At 44.7% G+C, this 13,058-nt stretch overlaps 2 protein-coding genes across 2 annotated transcripts; both read right to left on the bottom strand.

Annotated features, from left to right (window-relative positions):
* Positions 1 to 2,113: 2,113 nt before the first annotated feature.
* Positions 2,114 to 5,889, bottom strand: LOC123167116 (molybdate-anion transporter). The gene is made up of 9 exons (XM_044584949.1): positions 5,478 to 5,889; positions 5,254 to 5,398; positions 4,240 to 4,408; positions 3,891 to 4,152; positions 3,357 to 3,445; positions 3,057 to 3,239; positions 2,876 to 2,961; positions 2,685 to 2,769; positions 2,114 to 2,561 (listed from the first exon to the last, which is right to left on the bottom strand). Exons 1-9 carry the CDS (start codon positions 5,692 to 5,694, stop codon positions 2,427 to 2,429), a joined length of 1,371 nt encoding a protein of 456 aa, XP_044440884.1. The 5' UTR covers positions 5,695 to 5,889; the 3' UTR covers positions 2,114 to 2,426.
* A 1,167-nt stretch (positions 5,890 to 7,056) lies between these two features.
* Positions 7,057 to 8,988, bottom strand: LOC123168170 (uncharacterized). Its single transcript, XM_044586041.1, has one exon. It carries the CDS (start codon positions 8,879 to 8,881, stop codon positions 8,648 to 8,650), a length of 234 nt encoding a protein of 77 aa, XP_044441976.1. The 5' UTR covers positions 8,882 to 8,988; the 3' UTR covers positions 7,057 to 8,647.
* Positions 8,989 to 13,058: the final 4,070 nt, after the last annotated feature.

Here is a 13,058-nt window from a genome sequence, read left to right as displayed (position 1 = left end):
GCTTAGGATGCCCGAAGAGGCACTATGGCCAAGGCCCAATACCTACAAACCCTAGGGCTCCCCCTCTTGCCTCCAGTGCCCGACGACATCATATAGCCCCAAAACTTCCCTTAGAGTCATCGGCCATTTTTTCGCTGTCGCCACTTCAAGTTCCGAGGCAATCTTCGTTTACTACGTCGGAGTGGGAATTCATCTCTTCACCAACGTTGATCTTCGGGCGCCTAGATGAGTTGTGACTAGTCCATTCCCTGAGCTACAAGTTCATGATAGTAGCCAAGATGTAATATCACCATTTTGTACATCAATACAATAACCATATAAGTTGGCCGACATGATTATGTTAATCTGATATAAACTCTAGGGTGATGTTGGTCATGTGATGACTTATTAATTTTAGATTTATGGATGCTTTATCTGATTTATAGATGCATACTTCTCTTTAGTTGCATGTTTAGTCTTGGTCAGTTTAGATAGATAATACATACTGGGAATGATGTGCATTAGTAAGGATAAATGTTTGTATGAGGACTGAAATGATTCATATGAACAACAGTATGCCATGTTGTTTTAGGCTGTTATTTGTGTTTTATGCTTAAAATTTGGATGATGCAGAGGGTATCTCGACCTATGAACGGATTATTAGCTATTGATGCAGAGAATGTCTCGATCTACAGATTTGTGGACGTACTGCCTATATAATATGAACACATCACATATAATGTGGCATAATATATTTCATTCTGCATTTTTTCACATGACTATGTCATTTCCTGCAGTTTTATGCATTGGAGAGATACACCGGATGAACCTATGAAACCCAATCCAGTTTTTAGCATAAAAATCAACTTGCAATAATTTTTACCTATGCTTTTATTTCTAGTTTTTTTTTATTTTTCTCGAAAGTAGTTATATTTTATTCTGACAATACAAAAATATTATTTACCACTTTAACTTTTAGTTAACTTGTACAACTAGCAAGGCCCGTAAGGTTGACATCCTTGTTGGTATTGTTGAGACACAAGCGAAATTTTATTTGTGTTGTAGAAATTTACCCTGTTGCAGAACACCATTACCTTTATAGATTGATACCTTGATTACCGCTTGCTGCAAACACCTGTACTTGAAAGCTCAACTCACCATTAAACCATACTCCTAGAGATCCCTTTTCAAAAAAAATACTCCTAGAGATCATGCGGATATTTCAAAACCACGATCGATGCATTTCGTCCTGCAACAGATCGACTTTGGAAGGGAAGAAGCGACAAATCTGGACACCGCATCCGTCCTCTTCACTCCGCCGGTGCGAGCTGCGCATTGCTTCGCGGAGTGGCACCACAGCAGGTTCAGCTCACTTGGTCTCGATGCCCTAGAAAGCTTAAGCCCGAAGTCACTCACACCCACACACGTTGACATTGACCGTCAGCACCTCGATCCGTACGCGCATTAGCGTACTAATCCTGTGCCGTATGGAAAACGCGTTTGGCCGATCGAGTGCACCGGACGCCGGCACGTAGACCGCCGTCAAGCCGCACAACCGGAAAAGGCAGCTTGTAATTGCGTGTGCGAACAGAATGCATGGCGCTTAATTGTTCGTCACTGCACAGTGCCGTGCGGTTAATGCGTCATCCGTTTCCCTGTTCCTTGGCTTCCTTTCGTCTTCACCTGTCTGCTGTCACTCTTGTTGATGGCACGACGCAGAGCTCCAGCGGGTGTTCTCCGAAAAGTTTGTTTGTTCCCGCTTGTATATATGATGATGGAATAAGTAAGGTTCCGTCTGGCACGCGGGGAATTTTCCTGGTCTCGATGGAAATGGACTTATTTGCAAAGGTTAAGATGACTGCAGCTACCGGCTGGGAACACACGGAGACGGAGATATCTTTGGTCGTGTACGGAGAAGATACGGGTGATCTGCGAATCGGATTTGTTAGCACATGACAGTATCTTCTCATCTTTATAGGGGCTAGGGACGAGCAGATACGATTCCCACTTTTCAATCCCAGCCGACCAACACGATCTCGAACGATAAACAAAGGTTAAAGGTTCTCAGGTACGATTCACTGCACAGTTCCCTGGTGAAAAGATTCAGGGACCAATAATCCTGCAGCGTCAGGCATACTAGGTGAAAAGATTAAGAGAGAAGAAAGATTTGCAGTGGTCTTTACAAGGCTCAAGGATATGTTCTAGTACAAAAACGATTCTATCATAACATTTCCGTGTCTACAGGATGCGGTCGTTGTCGATTTGAACAATGTGTCTTTTAAACACAGAGAAAACATATCATACACCTACTTTCTGGTATGCTGCACCATTGATCAGGGCATAGACAATGCTAATTAACCGAGGGATCCAGTGGTCAAAAGCCGAGGAAAAATGAGCATGCTACAAACACAACACTTTCCAAGCCGGTATTGTAGTCTATCATCATCCTATAGACTGCGCACGTTTTGGCGGGTGTGTTTTCTCCACCGCCGCAGCATATGAATGCAGCCCCCAGCAGACAAAAGGCCACAGGCTGCAAGGCCTAGAATGGTTGAATTTGCGATGTTCCCATGGTAGGCGCCCTGCACACAGAAAATAAAGGAGTGCTCTCAACCACTGTGTAGACATGCTGCACATTAAGATTTTACCGCCAAGAGTTCCCTCGAACAAACAAATAATAAAAGATTTACCACCAAGAGAGTTACCTGTATTAGGAAAATGAACATAGGTGCATTTCCCAGTGCTAGGGAAAAGCTCATCATGCCTCCACGTAGTTCATTTGGCAGGTACCTTCAGCAGTGTCAACCATGTAAATAGAAAGCTCTAACAAGTGACTTCAACTTGAACTCTATTGACATCATTATTCAAAAAACTCTATGGACATCATTCCCCTTACATTGTCCTAAATCTTGCGAGCGAAGGTAAAATAAAGCCCACGGATGCATGGAAGATGCAGAACAGTATCACCAGTGTTCCAATCTCCTGTCGAAAGAAACAAGACTCATTAGACTCATGACACAAGCTTTAAACTGTTTATGCATGTTGGCTTGCAGATATACATGGGCATTACGGTGTACCTGATAATCATAAGCCACAACTGACAAAGCAAGCCCAGCGGCAATGTATGCTGTTGTCAGGCTATCCTCGTTCTGGAAAGGAGCCATGGCTCCATAAAACCATGGAACAGCAGCACTTCCAAGCATTCTCGAGACCAGGAAACATGGGTAGATTAGTGACAGAGGAGCATCCCTTCCGTCAGCCTGTTACATTAACAGATCTGTGAGTGTATAAGTGTGACTTCAGTCTTCAATCAAACCCTGATCAAATGCAACAACATAAGGAAAACTAGCAGAAAAAACTAAGGTACAAACTCGTACCACTATCGTTGGTGCCCAGAGGAACCAAAAGGCTGATACAGAGAACTGGACACTTGCTTGAGCTAAGACCAGAATCAGCACTCTTTTGTCTGAAACAAGCAGGAAATTCTTGTGAGAGATGAAAGTGAAAAGTGCAGGCACCAAAGAAGCTTGACTAGATGATAAGAGGTGTTAACAGAAGGAGTTTTTGATTCATTAGTTCACAATTGGCTGCAGACTCAGGAGGAGAACAACAAAAGTTCCATTGCTCACATCATAAATTCACAACTGCTTTCTTATTCAACTATCACAGCTCCTAATCCAAGCATAGTCCAAGAAACCCAAATAGTATCATATTGTTAAGGATAACAATAGAGAAATCTCAATAGCCTCAAACGCAAAGCCACAGGACAATGACAGGACATTTCATACCTCTATCTACCTCATCCTTTAGTTATTCGAGGACATTACCTTGCTAACAGTATTAAAGATTCATTAACAGAAATGATACAGAAAGCATGACAAAATAAACAGGATGGTATACTCACCACTCACCTCTGAGGACATGAGCAAAAAATGATTTTTGGTAGCTTCCAATGACAGATGCATGATGGGCGGTACTGATACTTGGTGCTTTTCTGATATACAATATTCCTATTACTGACACTAAGGCTGCAAACGTATACGGAAGCAAGATTCCTTTGTTATCATCATCAAGCAATAAGTTTGTGATTCCTTGACTTCCAACAAGGGATATTGATTCGAAGAATGTCATCAGCCAGAAGGTATCAAACAGCGAATCTTGGTTCTGGCCTTGCTGAAAAATCGGGATAAAATGATTAAAACTTGGACACCATTAATGAAGGCAGAAATAGCAACAGAAAATGTTTAAGCAAACACAAACCTTCTCATGCTCCAGCACAATCCATGTCTCAAAACAGAAGGAGAACATTGAGGATGCAAGAGCCAAAATGAAATTGTTGACCCATGCACAACGAAGCCCACTGAAACTCTTCAAGGCACCCACTGCAAGCTGAAGCATCCAGTAGAATATGCAAGCATTCTGTGGTCCTCTATGAATTTTAGTAAACAAATGTATATACCGATTAGAACAATAAAATTAGATTCTCGTTTAACACAATATCAATAGGGAGAAAGAAGAATCAAGTTATCTAATGGGCCTGAAATCCATGGAGATGCACATAACAGAAAATCATAACATATTATCAAACAGTAACACAGACCAACTGATGTGGAACAGAAATATACAAAGAGGTACACTATACAAACAATCAATTATACCGGCTTAAAGAAACACTTAATCATACCAAGTTATAAATGTCCTTGGTAGTATGACCTACTCTCTGTATTATCAAAATTCTCACGAGACACAAGTTTTTGAACTTCGTATACCATTTTACAGATCATATTTGTTGGAAGAACATCTTAAGGGAGAATGGATAAGTAACAAATATAGTGCTAAAGGGGCGTGCATACCTAATAAACAGGTTACTTATACAGTTATTCTATATCTCATTCCACAGGCTTTTGTGAGGTGGGACATAACATAAATGAAGAAATATAACTTTAAAACGGACCCTTGATCGATAGAAACATAACTCTAATATGGAATCAGTCAGTCTAATACTCTAATATGGAATCAGTAAGTCTAATACTCTACTCTACTGAACAAAACAGCATAGAATTTCTAGAATCGAAATAGAGTTCTATAAACAGGCACCTACCAAGACAGAAACTGGTTGCCAGGATTATGTTCTATTTAAACATTGGAATGTGGTTGAGACTGTTCTGGGTTGCAATGCTATACAGCTCACATATGCAGGCTATGAACATGAAACAATTTACAGAAAATGTGTCACCATTCGATGTAAACTAATGATCCAAATGGAGAACTCACAGTTTGTCGGAGACAACGCCAGATGCACCGCCGAGAAAGAGAACCGCGGCCGTGGCCGCGGCAAGGCGCGCGGCCATCTGCTCCCTGCCGAACCCGCACCGCACGAACTCATCCTCCCCGAACACCGAGTGGATCCCCTCCGCCACTACACAGCAACAGAAAACATCATTAGAGCTCCCCTCGCCAACTCTACAAAATGCAGGGGGGGCATGGGTGGTGCTTACCGGATGCAAGGCAGAAGAGGAGGAGGAAGGCGCGGCGGAAGCGGAGGAAGGGGGTGGTGCCCACGTCAAAGGGGGAGGGCGAGGAAGGGGTGACTACGGCGGCGTGTGGCCGGGAGAAGTGGGGGAGGAGGAGGACGGCGGCGAGTGATGCGGCGGAGAGGAGCGGGTAAGCGAGGGGGGTGAGCACCCACTCCTCCGTCTCAACCACCATCCCCATCAGCGGGATCGTTCGGCGGGGGAGCCGAGAGGCCTCCGCCTGGCCGCCCCGGTCCGCGGCTGGGCGGGATCCAGAAGCGGCGGCGGCGGCACGCTGGTTTCTGGTGAGTTGACGTTTCCGGCGACTCGGACGGGGACGAGCAAGAGGAATGGGGTGGTCGCGGAGTCAGCTGTATGGGCCGATCTGGATAACAACTGGGCTCTTTGGGGTAATGGTAATATGAGCTTTGGACGCGGATCTTTGGGTCTCGGGTGCCGATGCACCCGAATCGAAAAACAAAAGTCAAAAATTTCTGAAACATCTTGGAAACAAGAATAGTATATAGTGTTATATTCGTGTAAAATGTTTTTGCGAAGGAATGAATTCCATGGTATTCTAGGCAATAGAAAACAAAATCGACACTATTTAAACATTACTATTCAGACTTTTTTTTTACTCATTTTGTCTTTTTGTTCCAAGAGTCCACGAAAGTCGCTCCTTCAAGAAACTTTTTACACGAGTATAGCACTATACCATTATTGTTTTCAAAATTTTCACTTATTTTGCAATTTCTACATTATTATTATCAAATCAGGCGCAATCCGTGCAAATGGGATCCAAGATCGACTGGGCATTTTCGCTTCTAGACGCTTCTTTTTGTGTTATAATATATTCTTTTCTGGGTCCCTAATTTGTAATATAAGAATTAGAGTATTATTATTCTCTAACTAATTCATGCCAAATTGCTGACAATTCTTTTTTTAGAGGAAATTAAGTACAATTTAACTTAACTTGTACTCCCTCCGTTCATTGTTATAAGATGTGTTGGATATTTTAATACTGAAATAAATGAACAAACACACTAAAATGCGTCTATATACATTCGGTTTCGGAAAAAGTTAGAACATCTTATAATAATGAACCAAGGCAGTACTTGTTTTCCTTCAAGTATAATGGGCATCTGTTATCTTTTGAGTTTGGGTGGACGAGGTTGATGATCAATGCGAATTTTTTAAATGGTGATCAATGCGATTTGATAAGGTACCAATGGCTAAGACATCTCAAATTTGGAATTCAGAACATTGTTTAAAAAAATTACAGCCTCCTTGATTTGTGTATTTGAGTTCCAAGGAGCCTGTTAATGATTCCTTGTGAAATGCAATAAATATATACGCCATTTTAATCTGCTTTGATTTTGGTAAACAAGCTTGTGTTTAGGTATGCAACTTGAAAAGATCAATATAGTTAACCGAAATTCAGCATGAGTAGCTAGCAGCTAAAACACACAAGAAAACTCAACATTTTATTAGATGTATATATCCAACTTGATTTACCCAAGACAAAGTGCAACCTTCAACTTCAAGAGCCAAAAATATATTGTACACTAGTAGTGGCGCATGGCTTCTAGACACAAAATTTTGTTTTCACCGTGCATCCCGCTTGTCCGTCAGTGGTGAGCGATGGTTTGATCTACCTAGCTGTGAGGGAATCCGTGTCGCTTTGTTGGGATTTTGCTGCTGCACGGGGAGAGAGCGAAGCCACAATAGGGGATGGTGTGGGGGTGTCATCCATGCTGCCCTATCACTCTACCCGCTTGGAGGAGGCCTTCCAGGGGTGTGGCTACGTCTGATGACGGCTAGGTCATGGTATGCTCAATGTCCGTCTGAGCGGGTCTCCAACTAGTGCTTCACTTTTCCCATGTCTTCGATCATATGATGCAGGCATTGTTTTTTTAGAGAAAAAGCATAAATGCACAACTTCAAATTAATGAAGCCATCAACCGGCTAGGATACAATGATGTCAATTACAAAGGCAAAAGTTTGATTAAAAAGTGAAAGATAACAGATATTCTAGAGAGCAAAGCACCGGCGTCACCACTAAACACCTCGCAATAGGTCCACAACCCCCACCCTTTTCTTGAATGATGCCTCTAGGGAGGACCGTGATGCCAGAATGCCATTGCCATCCAGCCAACAAGGCCAATGATTTCGCCTCAGGATCGGGAGGAGGAGGAGGAGGAGGGAGCGGAAAGGGAAGCCCGACACGCCCTTAAGAAGGATATCGACACAGGAGAGCCGCCCATCAGGGTCGATGCATGGGGGACCATGCCCCCCCCCCCCCAGATGTCCACCACCCTACCTTAGCTGAAATACCTGGTGTCCCAGAAGGAGCATTGACTAGATCGGCGAGCGAGGACCAGATTGGTGAGGAGGACCACATCGAGGGAGAGGAGGCCGGTGCTAAGCTTCATGCACTATCCAACACAACTTAAAGTCCAAACTGATGGAAAGAGCTATGCAATACACATATATACTTCAACAGTCATAGATTAGCCGAGAACAACGGAGCAACCTGGAGCAGCGACGATCCTCTTCCACCCATACGGCCGGTAGGGACGGCTAACACCTGTGGCGCCATCCGCGGACCCCCCCCCCCCCCCCTAGGGGCGACACGAGATCCGGGGGGGTGTTAGAATCTGGGGATGACATTTCGTTAGCTCGGGCAGACATGTCAATGGACCAAACGAAACAATATCAATTTTTGAACATCAGTCACCGTCGAGGGGAAGAAGAGTTGTCAAGGTGATGCGACACCGAACGCCACTGAAGAAATGAGCGCTCGACTCTTCAGAAGGTCTCCTAAGAAATAAACTGATCACCCAACCTCGAGTGTGAAGAAAAATAAATAGGAACCAATTTGCTCAAATCCTGGATGCATCACGCATGTCGTCTTTGTAAACAACACATGTATACATATATAATTTTCATTTCTCACTTAGTTCCGTGTTCAAAAGATAGAAAGACAGGCAAACAAATCAAAGGAATCCCCGCAAAAAAATAAATAAAAAAATCAAAGGAATCCAACACCAACACAACACCGTACCCCATGAATGGCAGCTTCTCGGGCCTTGGAGCCTCTGCCCCTGTTCAAACAAAAAAGCACCCCATGAATGGCCGGGAGAGTAGGCACATATTTACCCTGCTGGACCGGGTTTGGAGGCATACACATGCACTCCGATGGCCACAACAGCGATGGTGAGCAGGCAGAAGTAGAGGATGGCGTGGACGAGGATGGAGAAGCCGCTAGTGCCCATGTTGCCGAACTCCACCACCCTCACCCTCGCCGGCAGCTGGAACAGGAACCCCGGCGACAGCAGGATGAACAGCACCATCGCCACGATGATTGGGCCCCAGTCCGTCGTCGGCATCTCTCCTTTTCTATGTCACGCACACAGGCACAAATTTGACACTCTGTTCGGTTGATACTCTCTGGATGCTTGGAGCTCACCGTGGCTTGGCAAGGGAGGAAATAGGCAATGGGATGCCATGCCATACTTTGGAGGCAAGGGACCCTAAAGAGATTTAACTGCGGCAACGTGTTGGTTGACAGGTATGCATGCCGCTTCTCTTTTTGGACACAGTCGGCCTACACAGCACGCAAGGGATCCCTTGAGTGTTTCCTTTACACATGCTGTAGTTAGCTGCTATAAGCAGGCCAAGTTTAGGATGATTTGTTCCCTAATGGATTGCTAACATGGCAATCGATCCACATTGTACACCGGACCCAGCCATAACGATGGCGAAGCTAGGACAAAACATGGCAATATGTAATCTGAAAATAGCTTCAAGCTTGGTTTATTTCTGAGAATTCTGTATCTCTCGTGTATGATGACAAATCCAGATATCCGGCTACCCAATTTACTACTGCTAACAGGAATGCAAATTGTATTCTCAAGAGGAGGAGCATATCGTGTACTGCAGAAACCAATTAGCACATCACAAATATATTTGTGAGCCAGTGAGCACCTAAGCGTATATCTATGGCAAATTTTAACATGCTCCCTCTTACCCTCTCTTTTTACATATGAGGTAAGAAGTTCAAAATTAATCCAACCACTATTTAATGTGATCAACGGCTCAGATCTACTACGTACTCTTACCTCTCATGTGGAAAGAGGGGGTAAGAGGGAGCATGCTAAAACTGCTCGTATATCTATGGCACATCACAAATTGTTTCAGCCAATACAAGGAGACACTAAATTCAGTATAGATGTACAGTATTCAGTTTAAAAAGTTGAGCCCTATTGGTGCAGAGAGGCATGTCATCAGGTCAAGTAAATAATGGAGAACTTGGAATATATAAATCCGTATTATTGTGAGAACAAGTTCATGGAACAATGTTACACGGGAACCTGATTTGGAGGTGTATTCAGATATTCGGAAAATGCACATACAAGGAATTTGGGCCGTTTGAAATAACTTGCAGTATATGGTCCAAGTATCTCTCGGTTGATGGAGATCGAAAGGTTCAAGAAAGCTGAGTAGTCCAGAGTAGTTGCGATCAAGTTTTTTTGCACTCGTGGATGAACTTGTGAATTTTATTCAGAATCTGAGCATATTTTATTCAGAATCTGGTCACATTTTCCCATGTACTCCAGTTGCAATCAAGTTTTTTTGCAGCAGCAAAGAAGTGGCCCGGGACTGGGGATCGTCCTCGAGATCAGTGGAATGTGCGCGAAACACAAATCATCAATGTGTGTGTGTGTGGGGGGGGGGGGGGGGGGGGGGGGGCGCTGCCCCCTCAGCCCTGGATCAATTCTTAAAGGATTCTTGAAGGATGCAGTTCATTACTGGACTTTTAGTGGATGGCGGTGCAATGTGGTTGAGCAGATCCAACTCCAGGAAGAACTAGGGGCCGGACGATGGTGTATGCCGAAAAGAACAAGAGATCGATGCACTTACCGTTTGGATCATTCATCCAGTGGCTTCGCGGCTAGAAGTGGTATCCACTCCGCCAAGCATCGCGTGAAGCTCTGATGGGGTTGGCCGCGTCAAAGTGGTATCCACTCCGCCAAGCATCGTGCGAAGCTCTGATGGGGTCGGCCGCGTCGTGCGCACCTCTGGCGGTTGTCGGGGTCTGCAGCAGCAAGCGAGGGAGCCAAGGGCGTGCTGGGGCCATGCCCCCCCCTCTCCCCAAAAAATTATGCTAAAATCACCCCTATCTATACCTATTAATAAAGGGGCTATTGCTTCTTACCAACATGATTTCGTCCGTTTTTCGTCCGTCCGCTTCGCCCATATTATTTTTGTATCCAAGGTGGTACTAATTTCAACCCGCAGTTCATCCATAGAGCAAACACGTAATTCTAGAAGTGGTATCCACTCCGCCAAGCATCGCGTGAAGCTCTGATGGGGTTGGCCGCGTCAAAGTGGTATCCACTCCGCCAAGCATCGCGCGAAGCTCTGATGGGGTCGGCCGCGTCGTGCGCACCTCTGGCGGTTGTCGGGGTCTGCAGCAGCAAGCGAGGTAGCCAAGGGGCGTGTTGGGGCCATGCCCCCCCCCTCTCCCCAAAAAATTATGCTAAAATCACCCCTATCTATATCTATTAATAAAGGGGCTATTGCTTCTTACCAACATGATTTCGTCCGTTTTTCGTCCGTCCGTTTCGCCCATATTATTTTTATATCCAAGGTGGTACTAATTTCAACCCGCAGTTCATCCATAGAGCAAACATGTAATTCTAGTGATAAAAGACAAAAACAGTTCGTACTGGTACTGGGCTTTCAAGGATCACCAAAAAATATTGGGCCTGCTCCTAGGCTTCCAAGGATCATCGAAAAATAATTGCTTGGGTTGGACATCGAACTCATGACCTTCGTTCCCCGCGATAAGACTAGAACCAGCTAACCTAGGTTTTGTTAATGTTGGTATAAACGATTGGTTTAACAATTGAATAGTCCCACACTACTCCTTTACAACAAATCCTACCGCTTTATATACTTCTGTGAGGTCTTGTACAATGGGAGGTGCTTAGAGAGATGCTTAGAAAATAAACCGGATTTTCCTGAAGCACCGGTGCCTATTTCTACAGGAGAGACGCTTAGTTAAGCGTCTATCCTATACAAATAAGCACCGATGCTTAAAAAAAGCCTGGTTTATTTCTCTAAGCACCTCTCCTAAGCACCTCCCATTGTACAAGGGCTGAGTTGTCCTGAAAATCAAGGAACCGCCTCAAGTACTAAGAAATGCAAGGTGAGGTGTGGACGCTGTGATGGTATGGTGGAAACCAAAGAATTTATCTGCCCGATGGATGGATACACCTGCGAATGAGAAAGATTGAGGAAGGAAGGACATGCTTATGGAAACGAAGGAATTTAATTCAATAAACCCAATAAAAGCGGAAGGACATGCTTTGTGCTGACTCACTCTAATTAAATGGCTGCTTGGTTTGCTTGTGTGTAGCCCCGTGAAAGCGAATCAAGTCGCTGTGTGAACCCCTCTAGCACATTTATCTTTTTGGTGCTGCTTTTCCATACGGTCATTGTTTTTATTTCTCAGTGATTTTGCTGCGTCAAATGAGAATTTGCTGTATATTTACCAAAAAGATATCTGGTTGATCTACATGCAATTTCGATCGAGTGTCGCTCCAGCAAACGAGACACACGACACTGCAAGCCCGGTTAATGCTGCTACAAGAAGTACACAATGTTGCAAAGCTAGACCACCGTTGTTGCCCTAAGGCGGACCGCATGCTACAAAGCTCGACCACCATTGTTGTAAAGTCGGACGCCACTATTGCAACAAACTTCTTCTTCGGAGTCAATCACAGCTTACGCCTAGCGTCACCTGTGTCGTGGGTACAACTGCATAGAATTTAGATGCAACAGTAGAAGTTTTGGTGGATATGTCAATTTTTCTCCCGTTGCAACGCACGGGCATATGTGCTAGTATTTCTTACGTTATCAACACAAAATCTCTTAGTTCTCGTGTTTCGGCCCCTCCAACGTTTGATATTTTCCATTGGCCCCCTCTATGTGGAATTCCTGGCTTCGTCCCTGGCAGCAACAACAGCAGTATCACCGCGGCCATCTCGTACAACAGCTTCCCTTTCACCATGACTACAGATGTGAGTGCGCGCGAGGAGAGATCAAGAATTCTCTGGGTCAGTATGTAGCTTGCTTGCTAGGAATGAACCATCTCCATGGCCCTTAGCTCACAAGGCACCATGGAAAGCAACGTTTTGTGTGGGTGGATGCAATGCCGAAAATAAGAGTTAATTGCATGGAAGTATCATAATTGAGGCAATACGTGCGGATTGGGACCAACTTTGATAATTTTTACGAGTGTGTATCAAGTCTGGGGCGAGCCGCTGCAGAACGGACTAAACGACGTATAAACACGGGCGACTGCTATGGATAATCCGACTGATTTCCTGGGAAAATCAGTCGGGTCGATAGCCATTCGATCCATCGTGTCCAAGCCGTTAGATGGGTCAACGCTTCATCGTCCTCCTTCCTCTCCACGAGCACACTCCTTGGCGCAGGGTCCGTCGCTTCCTCCCTCCCATGAGCACACTCTGACACACAACAGTTCGCTGCTAGTCC

Source organism: Triticum aestivum, chromosome 7D (genome assembly GCF_018294505.1).
Source record: "Triticum aestivum cultivar Chinese Spring chromosome 7D, IWGSC CS RefSeq v2.1, whole genome shotgun sequence".
Classification (NCBI taxonomy): Eukaryota; Viridiplantae; Streptophyta; class Magnoliopsida; order Poales; family Poaceae; genus Triticum; species Triticum aestivum.
The sequence above is the reverse complement of the archived record's forward strand: the minus strand, read 5'-3'. Positions and strand labels throughout refer to the sequence as shown.

Excerpts from the sequence above, each read along its gene's own strand:
- LOC123168170 (XM_044586041.1), bottom strand. The coding sequence starts at position 8,881 with ATGCCGACGACGGACTGGGGCCCAATCATCGTGGCGATGGTGCTGTTC.
- LOC123167116 (XM_044584949.1), bottom strand. The coding sequence starts at position 5,694 with ATGGGGATGGTGGTTGAGACGGAGGAGTGGGTGCTCACCCCCCTCGCT. Across the intron at positions 3,446-3,890 it reads TTTTGCTCATGTCCTCAGAG|ACAAAAGAGTGCTGATTCTG; the intron begins GTGAGTGGTGAG and ends TGCTTGTTTCAG. Across the intron at positions 2,962-3,056 it reads TTGTGGCTTATGATTATCAG|GAGATTGGAACACTGGTGAT; the intron begins GTACACCGTAAT and ends TTCTTTCGACAG.